General features: G+C 41.1%; 1 protein-coding gene across 1 annotated transcript in view; it reads left to right on the forward strand.

The window, feature by feature from the left end:
* The window catches only part of LOC127568212 (adhesion G-protein coupled receptor D2), a 228,195-nt gene that overhangs the window by 9,277 nt on the left and 199,209 nt on the right, over positions 1 to 19,709 (forward strand). Inside the window, exons 4-11 of the mRNA XM_052011694.1 lie at positions 3,508 to 3,702; positions 6,747 to 6,832; positions 7,812 to 8,096; positions 8,641 to 8,752; positions 13,533 to 13,667; positions 15,239 to 15,344; positions 17,218 to 17,368; positions 18,020 to 18,075. Of these exons, the coding sequence (XP_051867654.1) occupies positions 3,508 to 3,702; positions 6,747 to 6,832; positions 7,812 to 8,096; positions 8,641 to 8,752; positions 13,533 to 13,667; positions 15,239 to 15,344; positions 17,218 to 17,368; positions 18,020 to 18,075 (1,126 nt within the window). The remainder of the gene's footprint in view (positions 1 to 3,507; positions 3,703 to 6,746; positions 6,833 to 7,811; positions 8,097 to 8,640; positions 8,753 to 13,532; positions 13,668 to 15,238; positions 15,345 to 17,217; positions 17,369 to 18,019; positions 18,076 to 19,709) is intronic.

A 19,709-nucleotide genomic window follows, 5' to 3' on the forward strand; every position in this document is an offset into this window, starting at 1 on the left:
GGATTAGAGGGTATGAGCTATAAGGAAAGGTTGGATGAACTCGGGTTGTTCTCCCTAGAGCGTCAGAGGCTGAGGGAAGATGTGATAGAAGTTTTTAAATTATGAGAGGCATAGTTAGGGTAGATAGAATCTTTTTCCTAGGGTAGAGATGTCAAACACCAAAGGACGTGCTTTTAAGGTTAGAGGGGGAAGTTTTTTCGCAGAAAGTGGTTGGTACCTGGAATGGGTTACCGGGGTAGTAGTGGAAGCAGACGGGTTGGTGGAGTTTAAAAGGCTTTTAGATAAACGCATGAATATTGAGGGATATGGATGATACACAGGAAGAGGACATTTTAGTATAAAGTGGCATCAAGATTGGCACAACATCGTGGGCCGAATGGGCTGTCCAGTGCTGTACTGTTCTATGTAAAGTAATATATCTCTCTAGAAATACTGGAGAGTATTTCATCTCACATAGTTCAAGCCTTGATTGTTCTAATAGCAAATTTGGGAGGATTTAACAGAGGGTGTGGATATAAAAATGGGGTATTAATGTTACTATTTTTCATGTGCAGAATATATCTCGTTGGGAAGGAAAATATTGATTATGCAAAGGAGAAATGTTAACAAGTAATACTTTGGGACTAGCAGGGTTGTGCAAATTATTACATGCAACATGATCAGAAGCTGAATATATTATAGCAGGGAATGTGGCAAGAGTGGATTCACATTTTCTCGATCTCCATAGACAAAAGACAAACTGATCAAAGGAGGGGTGTGAAGAGGAATAGTTGATAGACTTGCCATCTGAAACAATTCGGTTCTAATGAGGGGACCTTGGCTATTTTAGCAAATGTGGAGACTGAAAAGTTTTATGTGCGATTTTTGAGATTTCTCTTTCTCCGCCCCCCCCCCCCCCCCCATATCATCACTTTCATTCATGGTAATTGTGCACAGATAATATTTGTTAATGCTGTACACCACTAAAATGGATACTCTTCATACTAAGTCTATTATTCTCTATTATTCAATTCCTACAAGACACTTTTGGAAAAACTCATTCACTAGATGTCATCACTTTTGTCAAAATCAGGTTCTTGCAGGGATATTCATACTAAAAGATTAATGTTGAAGATAAAGCAGGGAGTGAAGTACGGAGTAATCCAAAGAGGTAGCAATGATGATTGAATGAGGCTACTTGGTGCAAATTGGAGGCCCTTGTTACTGGAACACAAATATTACTTTCAAAGCCAAGAAAACAGTGCTGTTGACTAATTGCTTTCCTCTTTGCAGGTGGCATTGATGATCCATGGAAAAACACAATTCAGAAATCTAATGTTATCTTGCATGTAACTGGTGCCACAGGGCAATAGCTATCTGCACTACTGTGTGCAGCTGGTGGTCATTTATAAATAGGTCACTGGCCAGGTGTTACTGAGATACCATGAGGCTGATTAAATAGTGGAACATCTGCATCTAATTTGTAGAAAGTATAACTGGCAGAGCTGAGAACCTGTATTGACAACCTGTTAATGGGGTTAGCTGGAAACAGTGAAGACTTTTGAAGAGGAATTTGTTAAGAGTGGGACTTAATTGCAGCAAAGGAAGGAGATAATAATCAGGGTATGAAAACTGACTCTTGTTTTAATGTACAGATGTGCTGGATTAAGGGGTTGTGAAACAATAGAATTGAATCAAAAGGAGACTAGCAGCAAAAACCAACAATTGATTCTTGTGGGTAATTAATAAATTGATCTCAGAAAGAAAGAAGTAGAGTAAGATATTTACATTAAATGAAATAATGTATTGAAATTAAATCTAACTATTAAAATGAATCAGTTACGTTGGAATTGGATAAGTAATTACACTAAATAGACAGCAAAGTGAGTCCCGGATATAAGCATATGGGCAATAGAATTTCATTCATATTACTGTATTGGAGCAACAATTAGAAATACAGTTTAAGATTAGTTCATCAGTCTGCTCTTAAGGAGAGGGAGTATTTCCCTCTAATGTCACCAGCAAATTTATACAGAAGGTAATGTGGCCCAGAGTTTGTTCAGGGTTGCCATGGTCACATTCTGTAGAACTCCTAATGTGTATCAATCCATTCCCATGACCACCCTAGTCTCTGTGTTTAGAACATTGCATATTTTACATGGCAAGTCAAAACCAAGAGATTTAACTTTTGGGTCAGTAATTATATTGGATAATGGTTTAAATCCTCTCTTTCCTGCAAATTAAAGAACCTGGCCACTTGATGAATGCACCTATAGGAAATGTTTGTTTCTTGATGCACTTAGACTAAGATGCAATGAGCTGAAGAATGAGTTTGAAACACTTAAGCACAAGCAATTGAAGCAGCAATATATTTGGATAGTGTACTCCAGAAATGTGTGACTCATCATTAGCAGGGTAATGGGTAACCTTTTGGATGCACTGTAAGAGAAAAGCAGCATTAGGTAAGAACCTAAGAAGTAGGAGCCAGAGAAAACCATGTGGCCCCTCAAGCCTGCTCAACTCAACTTGCATGACAGAATAAATGAAAATAAACATAATGACATTAATGCAGGTTGAGGGAAACAATAGTCTGAAGTAGAAGTAGGGTTTTTCAGGTCAGTTCAGGAACCTGAAGGCAGTGGGGAAGAAACTGTTGTTGAACCTTGAGGTGTGGGTCTTCAAGCTCCAATTTGATGTGATATTGGCCTCAACTTCACTTTCCTGTTAGTTCCCCAAAATGCTTAACTTCCCTGTACACCAATAATCTCTGTACTTCAGTAAATATGTTCAGTGATTTAGTCTCTACAGCTCTTGGATCAAGAAATCTAAAAATTCATAACCCCCTGAGAGAGTACATTCTACCTCCTCTGTTAAATCGGTCCTAGTTCTAGATCATCCTATAAGAAGCATCACTTTTTTTGAACAGGTCCAGTGGCTTTAGAACCTAAAGATAAGGAAGAGGGCTGCCATGAACTGGCCAGAATGCTAGTAAAAGCATTGTGAAGTAGAAGGCAGTTAAAGAAAAGAGGAAAAAAAGCACAGTGGATTGGTTGGAGTTCGAAGGACTTGATAATGAGGAGGGTATTGTACAAGAGTATTGTTTTAATTTTGATTGAGAGTCAAGGAAGATATGTTGCCTGCTCCATGCCACAGTAAAGGGTCCTCTCAAAGTGGCTGGAAAGGAAGAAGAAAATACTAGTTGTGGTCCAGTTTGGAGCCAGTAGCTGAGGTAAGAAGTGGCTGGAGGACTTGCTGATTGGAGAATCGGGATTAGGGAGGTGAATGGAAAATGGAGGACCTTCTGCCTGGTGTGTGAAGTAGAGGCGCCATTGCGTGGAACACTAGAACCAATGCTAGGATAATACTAGGGATGTTTCACCAGGACAAGGAACATCTGAGCCAGTCACAATGGTCTGAACAGTTTTCTTGGCTGCATAATTCTGTGATTTTTGGGATTCGTGACAATGTGGAATATGCTGCTTTGTCTCATAGCTCAGGACAACTACTTGTTTGTTTATTCCATGGAAGGTGATGGATTCCAAACAACAGAACCGTTTGATGTTGTGTGGGTGGATGGAACAACGTCCTCTTTTCACAACGTCTCATCAGATGTCAACCATCCAGTTAACAAGGGCGAATGTGTAGCCTTCAACCCACTGAGTGGAGCGTGGACTTCTGAAGAATGCTCTAAACAGAAACAAGCACTTTGCAGATATGGCAAAGGTACATTTAATAAATTACTAATTTTAAATTATGTTACTTTCAAGCAACAATCACTGTATCATCATTGAAAAAGTTTTATCTGACAAATACGTTAAGAATATTTCTGTATTTGTGTCTTGAGTATTATATATTGGTGGAAATGTATGCAAATATTTCAGGCAATAGGAAAATCAGCAAATTTTACCAACACCTTTTCACAGATGTGAGAAAAATACAGTTTCATTTCTGTTGAAAGGCAATGGAGCACACAGTAGTTACTCGCAGTAGGCACTGTACTTTTTCTCTCTAGTTCTGTGTGTGGTACTGTTCTTTTCCAGTCCCTGGTTCATTGAGTTCCTCTCAGTGCTGTCCTGAGTTTTCCCTTCTTTCTCTTCACGTCTAACCTGAGTTGCTTCAGTCAGTTTGACGCACATCCAAATAATGTTGCTGCTGTTACATGACTCGGTAGGAAACCTAGGGACTTGAGTACAGAGATGGGTGGAATGACTTGAACCTTGGAGGGGCAGGCAGCCAGTGGTAACCGTTGAGATCAAATAGCTCACATTGAAATGAGGTTTTGCAGTGTGTTTGAGAGAAATGTCTGAGCAAAGGTTGTAACTAACTGATCATCATTGAAATTGGCCTGCATCAGGAAGGGCAATTTATTGAGGTTCCTTTTACCTGACTGCTGTGCACTATATCCTACTGCACAGATTCAAAAATGAACTGTTTAGGAACAAGGTTGTACTAGGCTGCAATTCCAGGTCAACTAGCCTGATCTTCACTATCCAGGTTGGTGAATGATGAATACTTGGACAAGCTGCCAGAGGGCTTCTGGTGCCAGAAGTTATAGTTTGAGTCATAAACTAATGCAGCGCAGAAACAGGCCCTTCAGCTCAACTCTTCCATGCCGGCAAAGGTGCCCACCTAGGCTTGTCCTATTTGTTCACCTTTGGCCCACATCCCTCTAAACCTTTCCTATCCATATACTTATAGAAATGTCTTTTAAATGTTGTTATTGTACCTGCCTCAACTATCTTCTCTGACAGTTTGTTCCCTATACACACCACCCTCTGCGTGAAGAAGTTGCCCCTCACGTCTTTTAAATCTTTATCCTCTCACCTAAAACCCAAGTCCTCTAGTTTTTGGTTTCCTTTTCCTGGGAAAAAGAATGTGTGCATTCACCCTACTTATGCCCCTCATAATTTTATACATATCTATAAGGTCACCCCTCAGTCTCCTACCTTCCAAGGATTAAAGTCCTTGCCCACCCAACCTCTCCCTATAACTCGGGCCCTCAAATCCTGGCAACATTTTCATAAATCTTCTTTGCACTGTTTCCAGCTTAATGGTGTCTTTCCTATAACAGGGTGACCAAAACTGTACACAGTACTCCAAGTGTGGCCTAACCAATGTCTTGTACAACTGCAACATCATGTCCCAACTCATATTCAGTGCCCTGACTGATGAAGGCCAGCGTGCCTTCTTCACCATTCTGTCTATTTGTGACGCCACTTTATTCCAAGGTCCCTTTGTTCCACACACTCCCCAGGGCCCTACCATTCACTGTACAAGTCCTACCCTGGTTTGACTTCCCAAAATGTAACACCTCGTATTTATCTCAATTGAAAGGGATATCAACAAGGGATGAATAAAAAATGTAACTTAGAAAACAGAATCAACATTTATCGTATACTTTCTTTCTTGAGATAATTAATTTAGCAGCTCAACAGATATACCATTGGATCTAGCATTGTAATATATAGTCTGACCTTTCTGAAGTTTCAAAGGCTGCTTCTTTGGTTTTAAAGTTGATATTGAGAACATTTTCTGCATTCATGAGATGGAGAGAATTCTGAATTGTGTTGCCCTTTTTGTTTTACACTAATGCCGGATTGATGATTTGAGGTTTTAGTACAGCAATGCTGGAATATTCTTTTGAAAGCAGTTGCTGTAACTGCTCCCTTTGAGAAGCATTTAGATTGGGATCTGTAGAAGGTGCAATATTGATTGTGCCTATGGCATTAAGGATTGTGTCATGTGGTGTGTATAGAATGTTTTATAGCTGGTATGTGAGGAACTTTAGTATAAACCAGATGTACATTTATGAGTTGCTCATGTCTCGCAATGTATCAATCTACATGCTGTGGTAGGCTTTGTCAGGGAGCATGTCTCACAGGGTCCATATATTATTTTTATTCAACAATTAATTGTGAAATTACATGGAGAATTTGAGATGAAATGGAGACATAAGAGATTCTGCAGATGCTGGAATCTGGAGCAACACAAGAAGTGCTGGAGGAACGCAGCAGGTCAGGCAGCACCAATGGAGAGAAATAAACAGTCAATGTTTCGGGTCAAAACCCTTTTGGTGAGTTTTGATGAGTCCTGATGAAGGGTTTCAACTTGAAACATCGACTGCTTATTTCTCTCCATGAGTTCCTCCAGCACTTTTTTGTGTGTGCTGTTTGAGAGTAAATGTTTTTTTCAGGTGGTTAGAGGGCAGAAGATAGGAAATTATGTAAGTTTGGGAAATGGGGAAGTAAAGCTGTTTGGAAATATAGAAATTTCTCAGCAGAATCAACCAATTTACTACTGAACTGCGAAAGGGGAGTGTGGATTGTGACAGGAAGTGCCCATTATAAACAAGGATATAGAAATATAAATGACAAGTGTTACAAAGTCAGAAATAAAAGTTTAGTAAATAGGACGCTAATGTGGGTGTGAGATTTACTTTTAGTATATTGTGTGGTCTACTTAAATTTGCTATTAAATTCAATTAACAAAAATGACTGTACCAAAACCTATCTATGTTCAGAGAAGGATTTAGTTGTTTCAGTTATCTAGTTGTGGCCAGCAGCATCATGAATGGGTCAATTTTCTGTACTTGCCACTACTTTGAAATAATGTTGGAAAGCAGGGTTAAGAGACAATGTCACCTTTTATGAGGAATCCAGAAATGATCAGGGAAGCTTGTGAATGCATGGCAGGTCAATGTTTGATTTAAATGCTAAACGTAATACAATTCCAGCTATTTGTAAAATACTCCAGTTTTTCTTTTTCAGAGGTTTATGAACAAATGCAAGTCTTTACTTCTCTACCTCCCTCTGCATTTTTCCTACGTATAAAGGAAAAGTCCACTGGTGTTTCAGTAAGTAGTTGAATAGAATCATATCTGTGTGTAATTTTGATCATGAATTATGTTTGAATTATTAAGGCGTGTTTGGAGGCTTGTAGCATCGCAGTACACATGCACTGGAATTGTGCAGTGGTGACCTCTATCCCTCTGTGTTGCTCATTTGTAATGTAATCTGACACTGGATGCATCTTGCATCATGTGGGCCAAACGCAAAATGTAAGGGCTAATTGGTAGCAAGAAGCCTATGCCTGTTCCATTTCAAGGAGTCATCACGGAGGGTTGGAGCAAAGCTCACTGTGCTCAACTGGGCTGAAAGCAGTTACATTTATGAAATAATATTCATGCATTTGTAGTGATCCTGCTGGGTCTCATCATGATCAGGAGGAGTGGGCCAGTTAATCTGTAGAGACAGATTTTCAAAAGAAATTGTCACTCAGACATTCAGACATAATACTTGCTGTGGTAGAGCCCTCCACACCCCCTCCCCCCCCCCCCCCCCCCCCCCCCCCCCCCCAGTCCCCACAACTGTACGTCCATTGCTCTGCCTAATAATGGTCCTTAACTACTTGCCCTTCGTATCTCCAGGGGATGGCAACCGATATATGCCACTTTTCACAGTCTGCTGCATATGTGACAAGCTTTAAGCTCTCTTGTTGAGAGTGGAACTCATCTCTTTGAATAGAGAGCAGCAGAAAGCAGGCTTTCCAAATGTCGAGGAATTGACAGGCTGCACATATGACACATGAGAACCCTCAAGTGTCCATCAGGAACAGGAACCTTGGAGTGTCAATCAGGGTTCAAGGAGTGAATGAGCAACAACCATCACAAGGCAACTCCGAGACAGACTGTGGTTGCTGCTGTATTTCAGCTGCGTATAGATATTTTGGAATACTTACTTCAACAACATTATTTGAAATATACAATATTAATAGTGAAGTGCATGTGGTAATGGTGTATCATTGCAATTAATTCTGTGTGTTGTTTGCTCCAGATTGCAGATTATCTTTTGCTGAACAAAAGTGATTATCCACAAAATGTGATGACTGCAAATTACATCACTGATGTGTTATTGGAAGCTGCTGATGAAAGCCATGCTAGACTCACTTCTGCTGATTTGCTAGCACTGACAAGGTTTCTCAGAAATGTTGCTGAACTGGATTTTGAGACAGAAGCAAATAATTCAAAAACAATTTTGAGCTTGGCTACTAACTACATTAAATTGGCAAGCAAAATCATGGACGCCAAATGTTCCTTGGAATGGCTCATAATATCTGAGGTGAGAATGTTTAATTTTATTATGCTATAAAACATAATGAAATATTTCATTATCTTAAAGATTTATCTAGTGAAATCTACCAATAAACATTAATTGAAAATATATTTACATGAAACTTTGAAACAAAGTTGAAAAATATACATTCCTTGAGTATTTTTTTTGCTAAAGGAATAATGCATAAATAGAAGCTGGGATTGAATCAGGCTGTACTGTAGCCAAAGGTGGTTGATGTTAGTTTATGGTGGAAGTGATTTGTTTTTGGTAAATGTACTACAATCTGAATTTATCTGCAAACTATGTCAGTCTAGTTTCCTTTGAAATTTTTGCATGAAAATGTTACCTTTTAACATTTATAATTTAAAATGGATGGGTTAGTTCACAGTTTTTTTTACATTTGTGGCTGAAAGGGAGTTGATGATGATCCACACAAACATTCAAGACTCTGTGTTGGAACCTGTTGCTGAATTCCAATGCAATTTAGAAGCATTGTTCACAAGTGAATGTGTCGAAGGAAATGCTTATATTGTGACTTCTGATTTTGCAGATGATCCCTGGCCCATATGTCATAATTCAAAGTATAGATATACTGACTGAAAAACTGTCTGGTATTTTGCTTTCAATTAAACCAAGTATTGTCCTGTCAACAGACAACATAGGTAAGGATTGTGTTATGCTTTGCTGATGTTGAAGATTGGGTTTATTCTGGCTATGTATATAATTTCTGAAGAGGAATGTTTGTGATTTCAGGATCTTGGTTGTTAGAAATTTTCTCTGATCACTTAAGGTTATTTTACTTTTCATTAACAAATTGATATAACACTAAGTAAAGCAGAATGATACCAAGGTGGTTCACCTCACTGCTTTACATCTTTAAAGAAGGGGAATGATTTCCAAATGTTTTACAGTGCCCCCTTACTTGATATTGACACTTTTTGGAAGCTGAATTTGACCTCCATCTTTTCCTTTGGAAGGTAAGGGTTAGATTGAAGATTGGTATTATTCTCATTCCTATAGGAAAGAGTATTTAATTGACTTACATAAGATGATCATTTCAATACTTTATCTGTGAGTAGTAAATGGTAGACATTGATAGACCGTTCCCATATTTATCCGCTGTTTAAAATGCACTCACGAGGGCACAGCCACTTTATACAGTGACTAGCATGGTCATGTACAAGAATGGTACCAGGTTCTGGTTTGTGTCGAATTACCAAATATCCTCTGGTGTGCCAGGGGAGACTATTATTGGACTTGGTGTTGCTGCTTTAAGCTGGGTTTTATGAAGGAAGAATCAGATAGTGGGAGTTGGGCTCAAGTGGTTTATGTATATTAAGCAGCGGAGGAAGTGGAGCCAAAGAATTGCACAGGACAGAAATGGGCCTTTGACGCACCACGTCCATGCAGAACCTTTTGCCCATCTGCACTAATCCCATTTGCCTGCATTACATCCGTATCCTTCTATGCCTTGCTTATTGAAGTGTCTGTCCAAATGCCTGTTAAACATAGTTAATTGTATCTGATTCCACCACCTCCTCTGGCAGTGAGTTTCAGATATCCGTCACTCTTTGTACAGAAATAAAACTTATGCCTCAGATCTTCTTTAATACTCCTTCCTCTCTTATGCAGCCTTGTTTTTGATATCTCTACCATGGGAATAGATTTTGACAATCCACCTTATCTGTGCCTCTCATATGCTTGTATACTATCAGGTCACCCCTCAGCCTCCTTTGCTTCAGGGAAAACAAGCACAGCCTATTCAATATCTTCCCATAACCATAGTCCTCCAATTCAACCAACATCCTGGTGAATCTCCTCTGCATTCTCTCCAATGCCATCACATCCTTCTGATTGTGTGTGGACTAACCAGTGTTTTGTAAATTTGCAGCATAACGTCCCAACTCTTATATTCTATGCCCAACCTATGAAGGCAAGTATGCCATATGCCACCTTCACTACCCTATCCACCTGTGTTGCCACTTTCAGGGAGCTGTGGACTTGGACCCTGAGGTCTCATCAACATTCCTTAGTGCCTAACTATTTACTGTACATGTCCTACCCCTGTTTGACCTCAGAATGCACTTGTCAAGATTAAATTACACCTGCCAATGCTTTGTCCAACTTTCCAACTGATCTATAATCCTCCTGTGGTCTTAGACAACCTTTCGTGCTGTCCACAACCCCAGCAATTTTTGTGTCATCCGCAAACTTACTAATCATACTTCCTACGTTCACATCCAAATTATTTATATCTATCGCAGACAGCAAAGGACCCAGCACTGATCCCTATGGTACACAAATAGTCACAGACTTCCAATAAAAAAAAATCCTTCCACTACTACCCTCTTTCTTATCACCAACCCAAATTTTCGATCCAATTAGGCAGTTCTCCTTGGATGCCAAGTGCCTTAACTTTTTGGACTGGCCTACAATATGGGACCACGTCAAAACACTTAAGTTCATATAGAGAGCATCTACTGTCCTGCCTTCATCAATCTCTTTTGTTACCATAGAACCATAGAAAAACTACAGCACAGAAAACAGGCCATTCGGCCCTTCTAGTCTGTGCCGAAACATTCGGCCAGTTCTATTTACCTGCCCCCAGCCCATACCCCTCCAGACCTCTCTCGTCCATGTATCTATCCAATTTACTTTTAAAAGTTAAGAGCGAGCCTGCATTTACCACATCAGATGGCAGCCCATTCCACACTCCCACCACTCTTTGAGTGAAGAAGTTCCCTCTGATGTTCCCCCTAAACCTTTCCCCTTTCACCCTAAAGCCATGTCCTCTCGTACCTCCTCCAAAAACTCAATCAAATTGGTGAGGCAGGATTTCCCCTGTACAAAGCCATGCTAACTGTCCCCATTCAGTTCCTACCTTTACAAATGTACATAAATCCTGCCCCTTTAGAATTTTCTCCTATAATTTCACTACCGCTGATGTATAAGGCTCACAAGCTTGTGGTTACCTGGTTTATCTCTGCCGTTCTTAAATAAAGGAATAATGTTAGCTGTCCTCAGCTACGTCACCTGTAGCTAACAAAGATCCACTCTGCTTTGGAGCACCTAAATAACAGCAAAACATACATCAGGCTGCTGTTTATCAATTTACTGCTCGGCGTTCAATACCATCATCCCTTCAGTGTTACTTACCAAGCTTCTAAGCCTGGGCCTCTGTACCTCCCTCTGCAACTGGATCCTCGACTTCCTCATTGGGAGACCACAGTCAGTACAGATCGGTGATAATATCTCCTCACTGACGATCGACGCAGGTGCAGCTCAAGGATGCATGCTTAGCCCACTGCTCTGCTGTACTCTACACTCATGACTGTGTGGCTAAGCACAGTTCAAATGGCATTTATAAATTCGCAGAAGACACAACTCTTGTTGGTAAAATCTCAGATAGCAACGAGGAGGCGTACAGGAGTGAGATAGATCAGCTGGTTAAGTGGTGTCGTGACAACAACCTCACAGTCAACGTCAGCAAGACCAAGGAATTGATTGTGGACTTCAGGAAGGGGAAGTTGGGAAAACAAGCACCGGTATTCATTTAGGAGCCAGTGGTGGAAAGGGTGAGCAGCTTCAAGTTCCTGGACGTCATCATCTCTGAGGATCTGTCCTGAGCCCAACACATTGAGGCAATCACGAAGAAGGCATGCCAGTGGCTCTGCTTTGTTAGGAACTTGAGGAGATTTGGTATGTCATCAAAGAACGATGCAAATTTCTATAGATGTTTGGTGGAGAGCATTCTGAGTGGTTGCATCACAGCGTGGTCTAGAGGCTTCAAGGCACAGCATCGCAAGAGGCTGCAGAGGGTTACAGACTCAGCCAGCTCCGTCACGGACACAACCCTCCCCACCATCAGGGACATCTTCAAGAGGTGGTGCCTCAAGAAGGCGGCATCATTAAGGACCCTCACCATCCTGACCATTTCCTCTTCTCACTACTACCATCAGGGAGGAGGTACAGGAGGCTGAAGACTTGCACTCAACGATTCAGGAGCAGCTTCTCCCCTTCCGTCAATAGATTTCTGAATGGTCCATGAACACAACCTCATTGTTCCTTTTGTTTTGAACTATTTATTTTATAACTTATGGGTTTTTTTGTCTTGGCACCGTACTGCTGCTGCAGAACAACAGATTTCACATCATATGAGACAGTGATAATAAACCGGATTCTGAAATGCAAAAATTTCAACAGAGCCCTAGCAATCTCCCTTGTTTCCCATAACATTCTGGGATAGATCCTATCCGGCTCTAGAAATTTATTCACTCTTATGCATTCTAAGACGCAACACCTCCACCTTAATACTTAAATGCAACAGAATATCAATGTACCCCTCCCTGAGCTCAGTACCTTGCATGTCCTTCTCCTTGGTGAATACAGATGACAAGTATTCATTTAGAACCCCACATACAACTCCTGTCTCCACATACAGGTAACCGCTTGGGTCCTTAAGGGAACCCACTCCTTCCCTATTTACCCTCTTGCTCCTAATATACTTACAAAATGACTTGGGATTCTTTTAACCTTACCTGCCAATAATATTTCGTTGCCTCTTTTTGCGGTCCTAGTTTCCTTATTAAATACTTCCCTATGTCCTCTATATTCCTCAAGGGACTTGCTTGATTTTAGTTGTCTATTTTTCTATGCTTCTATTTTTTTCTTATCAAACATTCAATTACCTTTGTCATTCAAGGTTTTCTAACCTTGCTATCTTTTACTTTCACCTTTATTAGAACATAATGTCCCTGAACTCTTGTTAACTCTCTTTTTTTTTAAGACACCCACTTGTCAGATGTTTTAGCACAAGAAACAGATGGCTGTGGTTATCAGAATTGGCCTTCCCACAATTTAGATCTTTAACTTGATGACCAATCTTATCCTTTCCATAACTGCCTTGAAGCTAACAGAATTGTGGTCACTGTTTCCAAAGTGTTCTCCAGCCTATACTTCCACCACCTGCCCAGTTCCATTTGCTAAGATGATGTTAAGTACAGCCTCTTCTCTGGCAGGACTATCTACATATTGCCTCAAAAAGCTATTTTGGATGCACTTAACAGATTCCACTAAATCTAAGCCTCTTACACTAAGGCAATCTGAATCAATATTGGGAAAGTTAAAATCCTCCACTGTGAAAACCCTATTGCTTTCATATCTTTCTGCAATTTGTCATTATTCCTGATTGCAATTTTGTGACATGTCAGAAGTTATTGTGAGTGGATGCTGAGTAAGATCTGCACTGGACTTGCCTGGGGTGTACCTTGCTAGGTCAAACTCACTGCTCTAGCTCATGTTACAATAGTGGCCATCTTATGGGATATTGAAGGTTTCTCAGCACCTGTGGGATCCAAACTCCAGAATTGGGAGTTGAGGTGGGCTGCAGGGAGGCAAAGTGCATTGCATTTTGCATGAAATTTCCTGATTTCACCTTTGTAGATGTCCAAATCAAAGCAAGCCAGTTGTCCGGTTTGGAAAGTGGTCTTGTTTACAAACCAACATGTCTTTCTGCTCGGGATCGAGTGGATGAAGTCCATGTTCCTGGTTCAGAGATGTCTAGGCTCTTCACATTAGGTAAGTGATGCTGAAAATCTCAATCCAAATCTCATGCAGTGGTTTTAATCATCTTAATGAGAGATTCTTTCCATTGACTGGCAACCATCAATACTGCTGATCCATTTTTATTTTAATGTTGCCATGGAGGACACCGGTAGCAGCTCCTCTGAGAAAATTTCTACAAGGGATAGTCTAACTCAACATAACAGACATGAATTATGCTGAAAGAGGATACAAGGCTAGTTTTGTGGCAGGAGTGGATAGCCCTACATTGGTATCTAATTCCCAGTTTGCGTCGAGTTAGCTGACCTAAGCTAACAAATGTATCCCAATTGGCACTGATGACTCAAGGCCAGGCAAGGAGAAATTAGTCAGCACTCGCATCTAATCAGAAACCCTGGCTGGAAAATACTCATTATGTTGTTCTTTAAGGCTAATCTGCAACACCTTCATAATAAGTAGTCTACCCGCATTTATTGTTCAAAGTTTTATCTGTAACTTGAGCACTTTGGTAGGGTACTTATGATATTAGTTGGTCACAGGAAAGACTTGACCTGTAGCTTCTGAAATGACACGACCTTGCATTTTCAAAAAATTACATTTCTCATCTAGTTTGTAGTGAGCCCAACCAGAGTCTAAATCAATCAGTTGACAGCCAAATAGCCATTCCCCTGGATGAGGTTGTAAATTGGAAGGTGCTTAAAATGGAAATATCCCAGTGGACAAAGCTGCTTAAGAATAGAGTACTGATGTACTTTGGGGCAAAAGATACTAATAATACAACTTAAAAGAGGGATTTCTTGCAACTTATTTTCTAAATACAAGTGTAATCATTCTTTCTTAGATCCCTTAATTGTCTGTACATAGTGTGGAAAAGAGAACCTAACTTTTCACGAGAAAAATGGACACATAGCCTAATGGTTAAGTTACTGGACGAACAGCCAGCATTCTGTAGACATGAGTTCAAATCTGAGCATGGCAGCTTGGAATTTAAATTAAAGTTGTTAAATTAATCTGGCATTAAAACAAAAAGCTATCTTAGTAGTAGTAGATACAAAACTGCAGGATTGTTGTAAAAGCACATTAGAGAAAGAGATTTATTAGACACATGAATGATAGAGAAATGGAGGGCCATGTGGGAGGGAAGGGTTAGATAGATCTTAGAGCAGGATAAAATGTCAGCACAACATTCTGGGCTGAAGGGCTGTATTGTGCTGTAATGTTCTATAAAGAAATCTGTTGCCCACAAGCAGTCTGGACGATGTGTGACTCCAGATTTACCAATGGCTCTTAACTGCTTAGGGGCAATTAGGGATGGACAATAAATGCTGACATTGCCAGTGATGTCCATACCTCATGCATGAATAATGAAAGAAGTTGAGGAGGATTTATGTGATCAGTAGGGGGTCTTTGGATATATTTGTCTATGATTTCAGTTACCAATAGCTAACTTCCTCTATATTCTGGTAGGTTTGGTGCTGCTGTTGTACTGAGTCATCAGGATCAATGAATGATTGTTATCCAAGGTTAATGCTGCAATCATCTTGTGTTACTGTAAGGTGAAATACTGTGCTTCTTTTCATTTCTAGGGTACAATGACTTGATATTTATACATGCTTACTACCGTAGTGTAGAACATCATTTGGCACCTCAGAACTTAGACTCTGTACTAGTAGCTGGGAGGACAGACGGAAGGTAAGGTTATACTTATAAATAATCCATAACAAGTTTGTTCATAATATAATCAACATTCTGATAAATGTAAACTTCAAAATTGAAATAGAAGCAGAAAGATGTTGTGAACAGGCACCATTTGAAAAAGAAAAATAATCAAGTTTCAGGTGACCATGCTGCTTTGCACTTGGATACGTCTCTGTTATTTTTATTTTATATTTAATAATGCAGTGCCGACAAGAAGCTAGTAATATGTGGAAAATGACTGTCAGAGCTATACAGCTTCTGATTTAGAATTTAATCTGTGCCCAAAGGGATATGCTGTTGGGTTGCTGCATGGCATATCAGCAGCCCCTTCGGTTGTGACCCACTGCTATGAGCCTAAGTCGTGCTCAAGGTCTTGCAATTGAACAGTCATTGCATAATTTTATTTGGTGTCCAGGACTAAGGTTAGAATAGATTGTGGGTGCAGTGGAATGGGCTGGAGTGGGAGAGGAGAGTGTGAGGTTTGATTGGATATCACTGTCTTTTGGGGTTGGAGATCATGGACAAGTTGGAGGAACTAAACCTTGATGGAGTAATCAAAGCCCAGTCAGGGTATTCTATGGATTGGGCCTCCATTTGGAAATTTGGGAGTTCAGGGCTTGCGCTGTTTGTGGAGTTTGTTATATCAGACACTGAGATTGGTGAGTGGGACAGTTATTAACATGATGGGTAGAAGGAGATTGGTGGGCGAGCAGCTAAGGAACAGGTTTTACCTTGTGGAGTTCCAGCCATAATGGCATTAATACAAGGGTCCTTTGGGAGTGCCCAAGGGTAATGCTGTTTGGAAGAATGTGCACTAATTACTCAACAACACTCCAAAAGGGTGACACAGTTTGACTCTTAAGTGATTGTAATCACATTCCATGTCAAAAAAGTATGGTTTTCAGGTACATTGCACTGAACCAGGTAAGCGCACCTCCATTATTTTAGATGAAGTGAATTTACACGATGGGTAGGGAACTCTTTGGATACAGTTTTGTGGTTCTACCTATAGTCAAAAGACAAAATTAATTGTGCTTACCCAGGAGCACAAAGGTTTTGCAAGTGCTATATAATAGGATAATTATAATGCTTTCTCAAAGTGATGGGGGACTGATTGGGCAAGATGGGATTTTGAAATGTTGGATCCAAAGTATACCTGGATCAGGTACATATCTTCAAACTAAATTTCAGAATTGGCTGTACTATCTGTTGTTCTATTGTACAGATAATCCACAACTTCTGATAAACAGTTCCCTATTTCACATGGAATTCAAGTAGATCTATAGTTGCCTTATCTCCCTGTTTGAACATGGGTATGACATGGCTGTGCCAAGGGAATTATAGCGATTAGAGCAGTGCACCTGGTTTCTTGTACAGAGAAAAATAGAAGCATCTTGTGGCCAGATTGATATGTAACATACTGAGTGCGAAATGGGTGTATTTGATGTCAACTGATAGATTTGATCTAAGGCTTGTCTTGCTCTGTTTACTAAATAAACAGTGCCTTTTGTGCTTGGTTTTGCAATCATTCAAATGGTGTGTTAACAATTAACATGTTGCTGAGTGCATTTAAAAAAAATAATTTATTTACAATATCTCAACACCCTGCATGAATTTGAAAAGGTTTGCAGGATCTTTTTATTTATTTGTAAATTTTAAAGTAGTTATTGCATTACATCTACCCTCTGTAGAACACATCAGTTGCTATAATTAATGACTTTATCAGTGAAATAACAGATTAACTGATTACTACAATATCAGAGCAGCTAAATACAGCCCAAATTGAGACACTGGATAAATGTTTTTTCTTCTGTTGCAAATTCTTAATGCAGAAGGTTTCATAGGTCAATCTCTGTAACTTTTGCAGTGAAAACAGCCGATACAACTTGATATATTATGATTCCAATTTGCAAGCAAGCCAGCTACAAACAGCTGTTATCTCATCAACCGTGCGTGATCCAGTCAGAGGAAGAAACATTCCCACTGCTGTACAATACTCTCTGTCGCATAGAGCTGTGGTAAGCAGACTGAGAATATTCCTTGAATTGAATATTACTTCATTTGAACTATATTAATAAAGCTTATAGTTCTGACAGATTAAAATAACAGCACTTTTGATTGCTTTCCTCTAAGATAAATCCAATAGTGTGTGCAGTGCCAAGGATGAAGCATAGTAGGTGGGAGTGGAGGACATAGGGTATTGGCAGGCATTCAGAGGCGCAGGCAGCTCCATTCCAACCCCTCCTCTTCTGCCATCACCCATATTACATATATAAAATGTGAGGTTATAGATATGTATGGACAATCATAATGAAAATAGTGAACAGAAGGAAGGAGCAAAAAGTGTTATTTTTAATAGGGTATGAAATAGTGATGGGAACATATATTAAATTAATGTGAAATTTGAAATATTATAAACAAGCTTTAAAATATATACTTATTATTGTAAAAGACAGATTTTTGAAATATGTATCTGAGAATTATAATGAATGAGTGAAATGCATTCTTGGGACCATAAGGTAAATCAGCAGAATCTCGTTGAAAACTCATTTATACTTAAAGTAACAATGTTGAGAGATGTTGGGGTTGCTTTTTTTTAACAGAGGGAATGAAATCTAGTACACAGTTTGGCCAATTTGACCAACTATTTGTGTTCTTCTCATTTTAAGGTTGGATTTTCCAAATTTGCCACCCCAGCATGCGTATTTTGGAACTTCAGTCTTCAGTAAGTGCCAGATGTTTATTCAGAACAGACTATTGCATTCTGTGAATACTTAGCAAGGATAGACGTGTTTTACATCTCTGTCCATCAGTTTCCAGATTATTCCTGTGCTTTGCTGTTGGTGATGAAACATATTCAATCTAATTCTATCAACAATTAACGCTTTAAGAAGTGTTTTCCCCAAGTAGGCAGGGTAACAAGATGTCGGGAGACTGATTTGTAATAAGGGTTTTGACAATGTGTTTGTTCTGCATTTGCTTGTATCACCAAAAATGTTGCCATTGTAGCCGAATGCGATGTGTTCTCGAAAGGAAAAATGGGAGACGCTGTGGCTGAATCGGAGCACACTTCACTGCGTGAAGCAAAATGCGCACGTGCACAAAGATACCTGAGAGCCTCTCCGGCAGACATGACGTCAGGATCCCGCCAGAAGGCCAGGCCCGCCCTGCGGTTCGCTTGCAAAGCGCTGCCGCCGATGGCGGTTCAAGTCTTGTAAATACAGGCTGCTACACCACTGCCGCCCCCGCCCCCCCCCCCCCCCCCCCCCCCCCCCCCCCCAGAAGCGTCCATCAGGGGCGTGGAACCCCCAGTCTGTGTGTCCCTCTTGGGTGGCCTGCCCTGTCAGCGCGGTGAGGGTACCTTCACTGGCTGTTCAATGTCCAAATGTGCTGGTTTGAGGCGGTCCACTGTAAAAGTCTCTTCGCGGCCACCCATCTCCACGACACGCATAGATCCATTGTGTTGGAGCACCCTGAAGGGTCCCTCGTACGGCCTCTGCAGCAGTGATGTGTGCAGGGCCTTGCGGATGAAAACGTACTCACAGTCCTGGAGGTCCTTTGGGATAAAGGACGGTGTAATGCCATGTCTGGAGGTGGGAACCGGTGCCAGGGTCCCTACCTTATCCCGTAGCCTCGTCAGCACTTCCGCCAGCGTCCCTGCTGGACCTTGGGCGTCTGACACGAACTCACCTGGGGCCGTCAGGGGAGTGCCATAGACTAATTCTGCCGAGGAGGCGCCCAGGTACTCCTTGGGGGCTGTCCGGATGCCCAGTAAAACCCAAGGGCGCTTGTCTGTCCAGTTGGCCCCCCTGAGGCGCACCATCAGGGCTGATTTGAGATGCTTGTGGAACTGCTTGACCAAACCGTTGGACTGGGGATGGTACGCCGCGGTGTGATGTAACCGGGTGCCCAAGAGCTGCGCCAGTGCTATCCACAGGCCTGACGTGAACTGTACCCCTCTGTCAGAGGTGATGTCTGCTGGGAGTCTGAACCTGGTGATCCAGTTTGCGATGAGTGTCCTGGCGCAGGATTCGGTGGACATGTCTGTTAGTGGCACGGCCTCCGGCCATCTGGTGAACCTATCGACCATGGTAAAGATATACATGGCGCCCCGGGAGACGGGCAGGGGGCTGACGATGTCCACGTGGATGTGCTGAAACCTCCCGAGTGTCGGCTGGAACTGCTGGAGGGGAGCCTTCGTGTGCTGCTGGACTTTGGCGGTCTGGCAGTGTATGCAGGTCCTGGCCCAGTGTCCGACCTGCTTGCGCAAACCGTGCCAAATGAATTTGTCCACTACCAATTTGATAGATGGACGGGTGGGCCAGGCCATGTAGCGTGTCGAAAACCTGTCGCCTCCAT

Source organism: Pristis pectinata, chromosome 3 (assembly GCF_009764475.1).
Source record: "Pristis pectinata isolate sPriPec2 chromosome 3, sPriPec2.1.pri, whole genome shotgun sequence".
NCBI lineage: Eukaryota > Metazoa > Chordata > Chondrichthyes > Rhinopristiformes > Pristidae > Pristis > Pristis pectinata.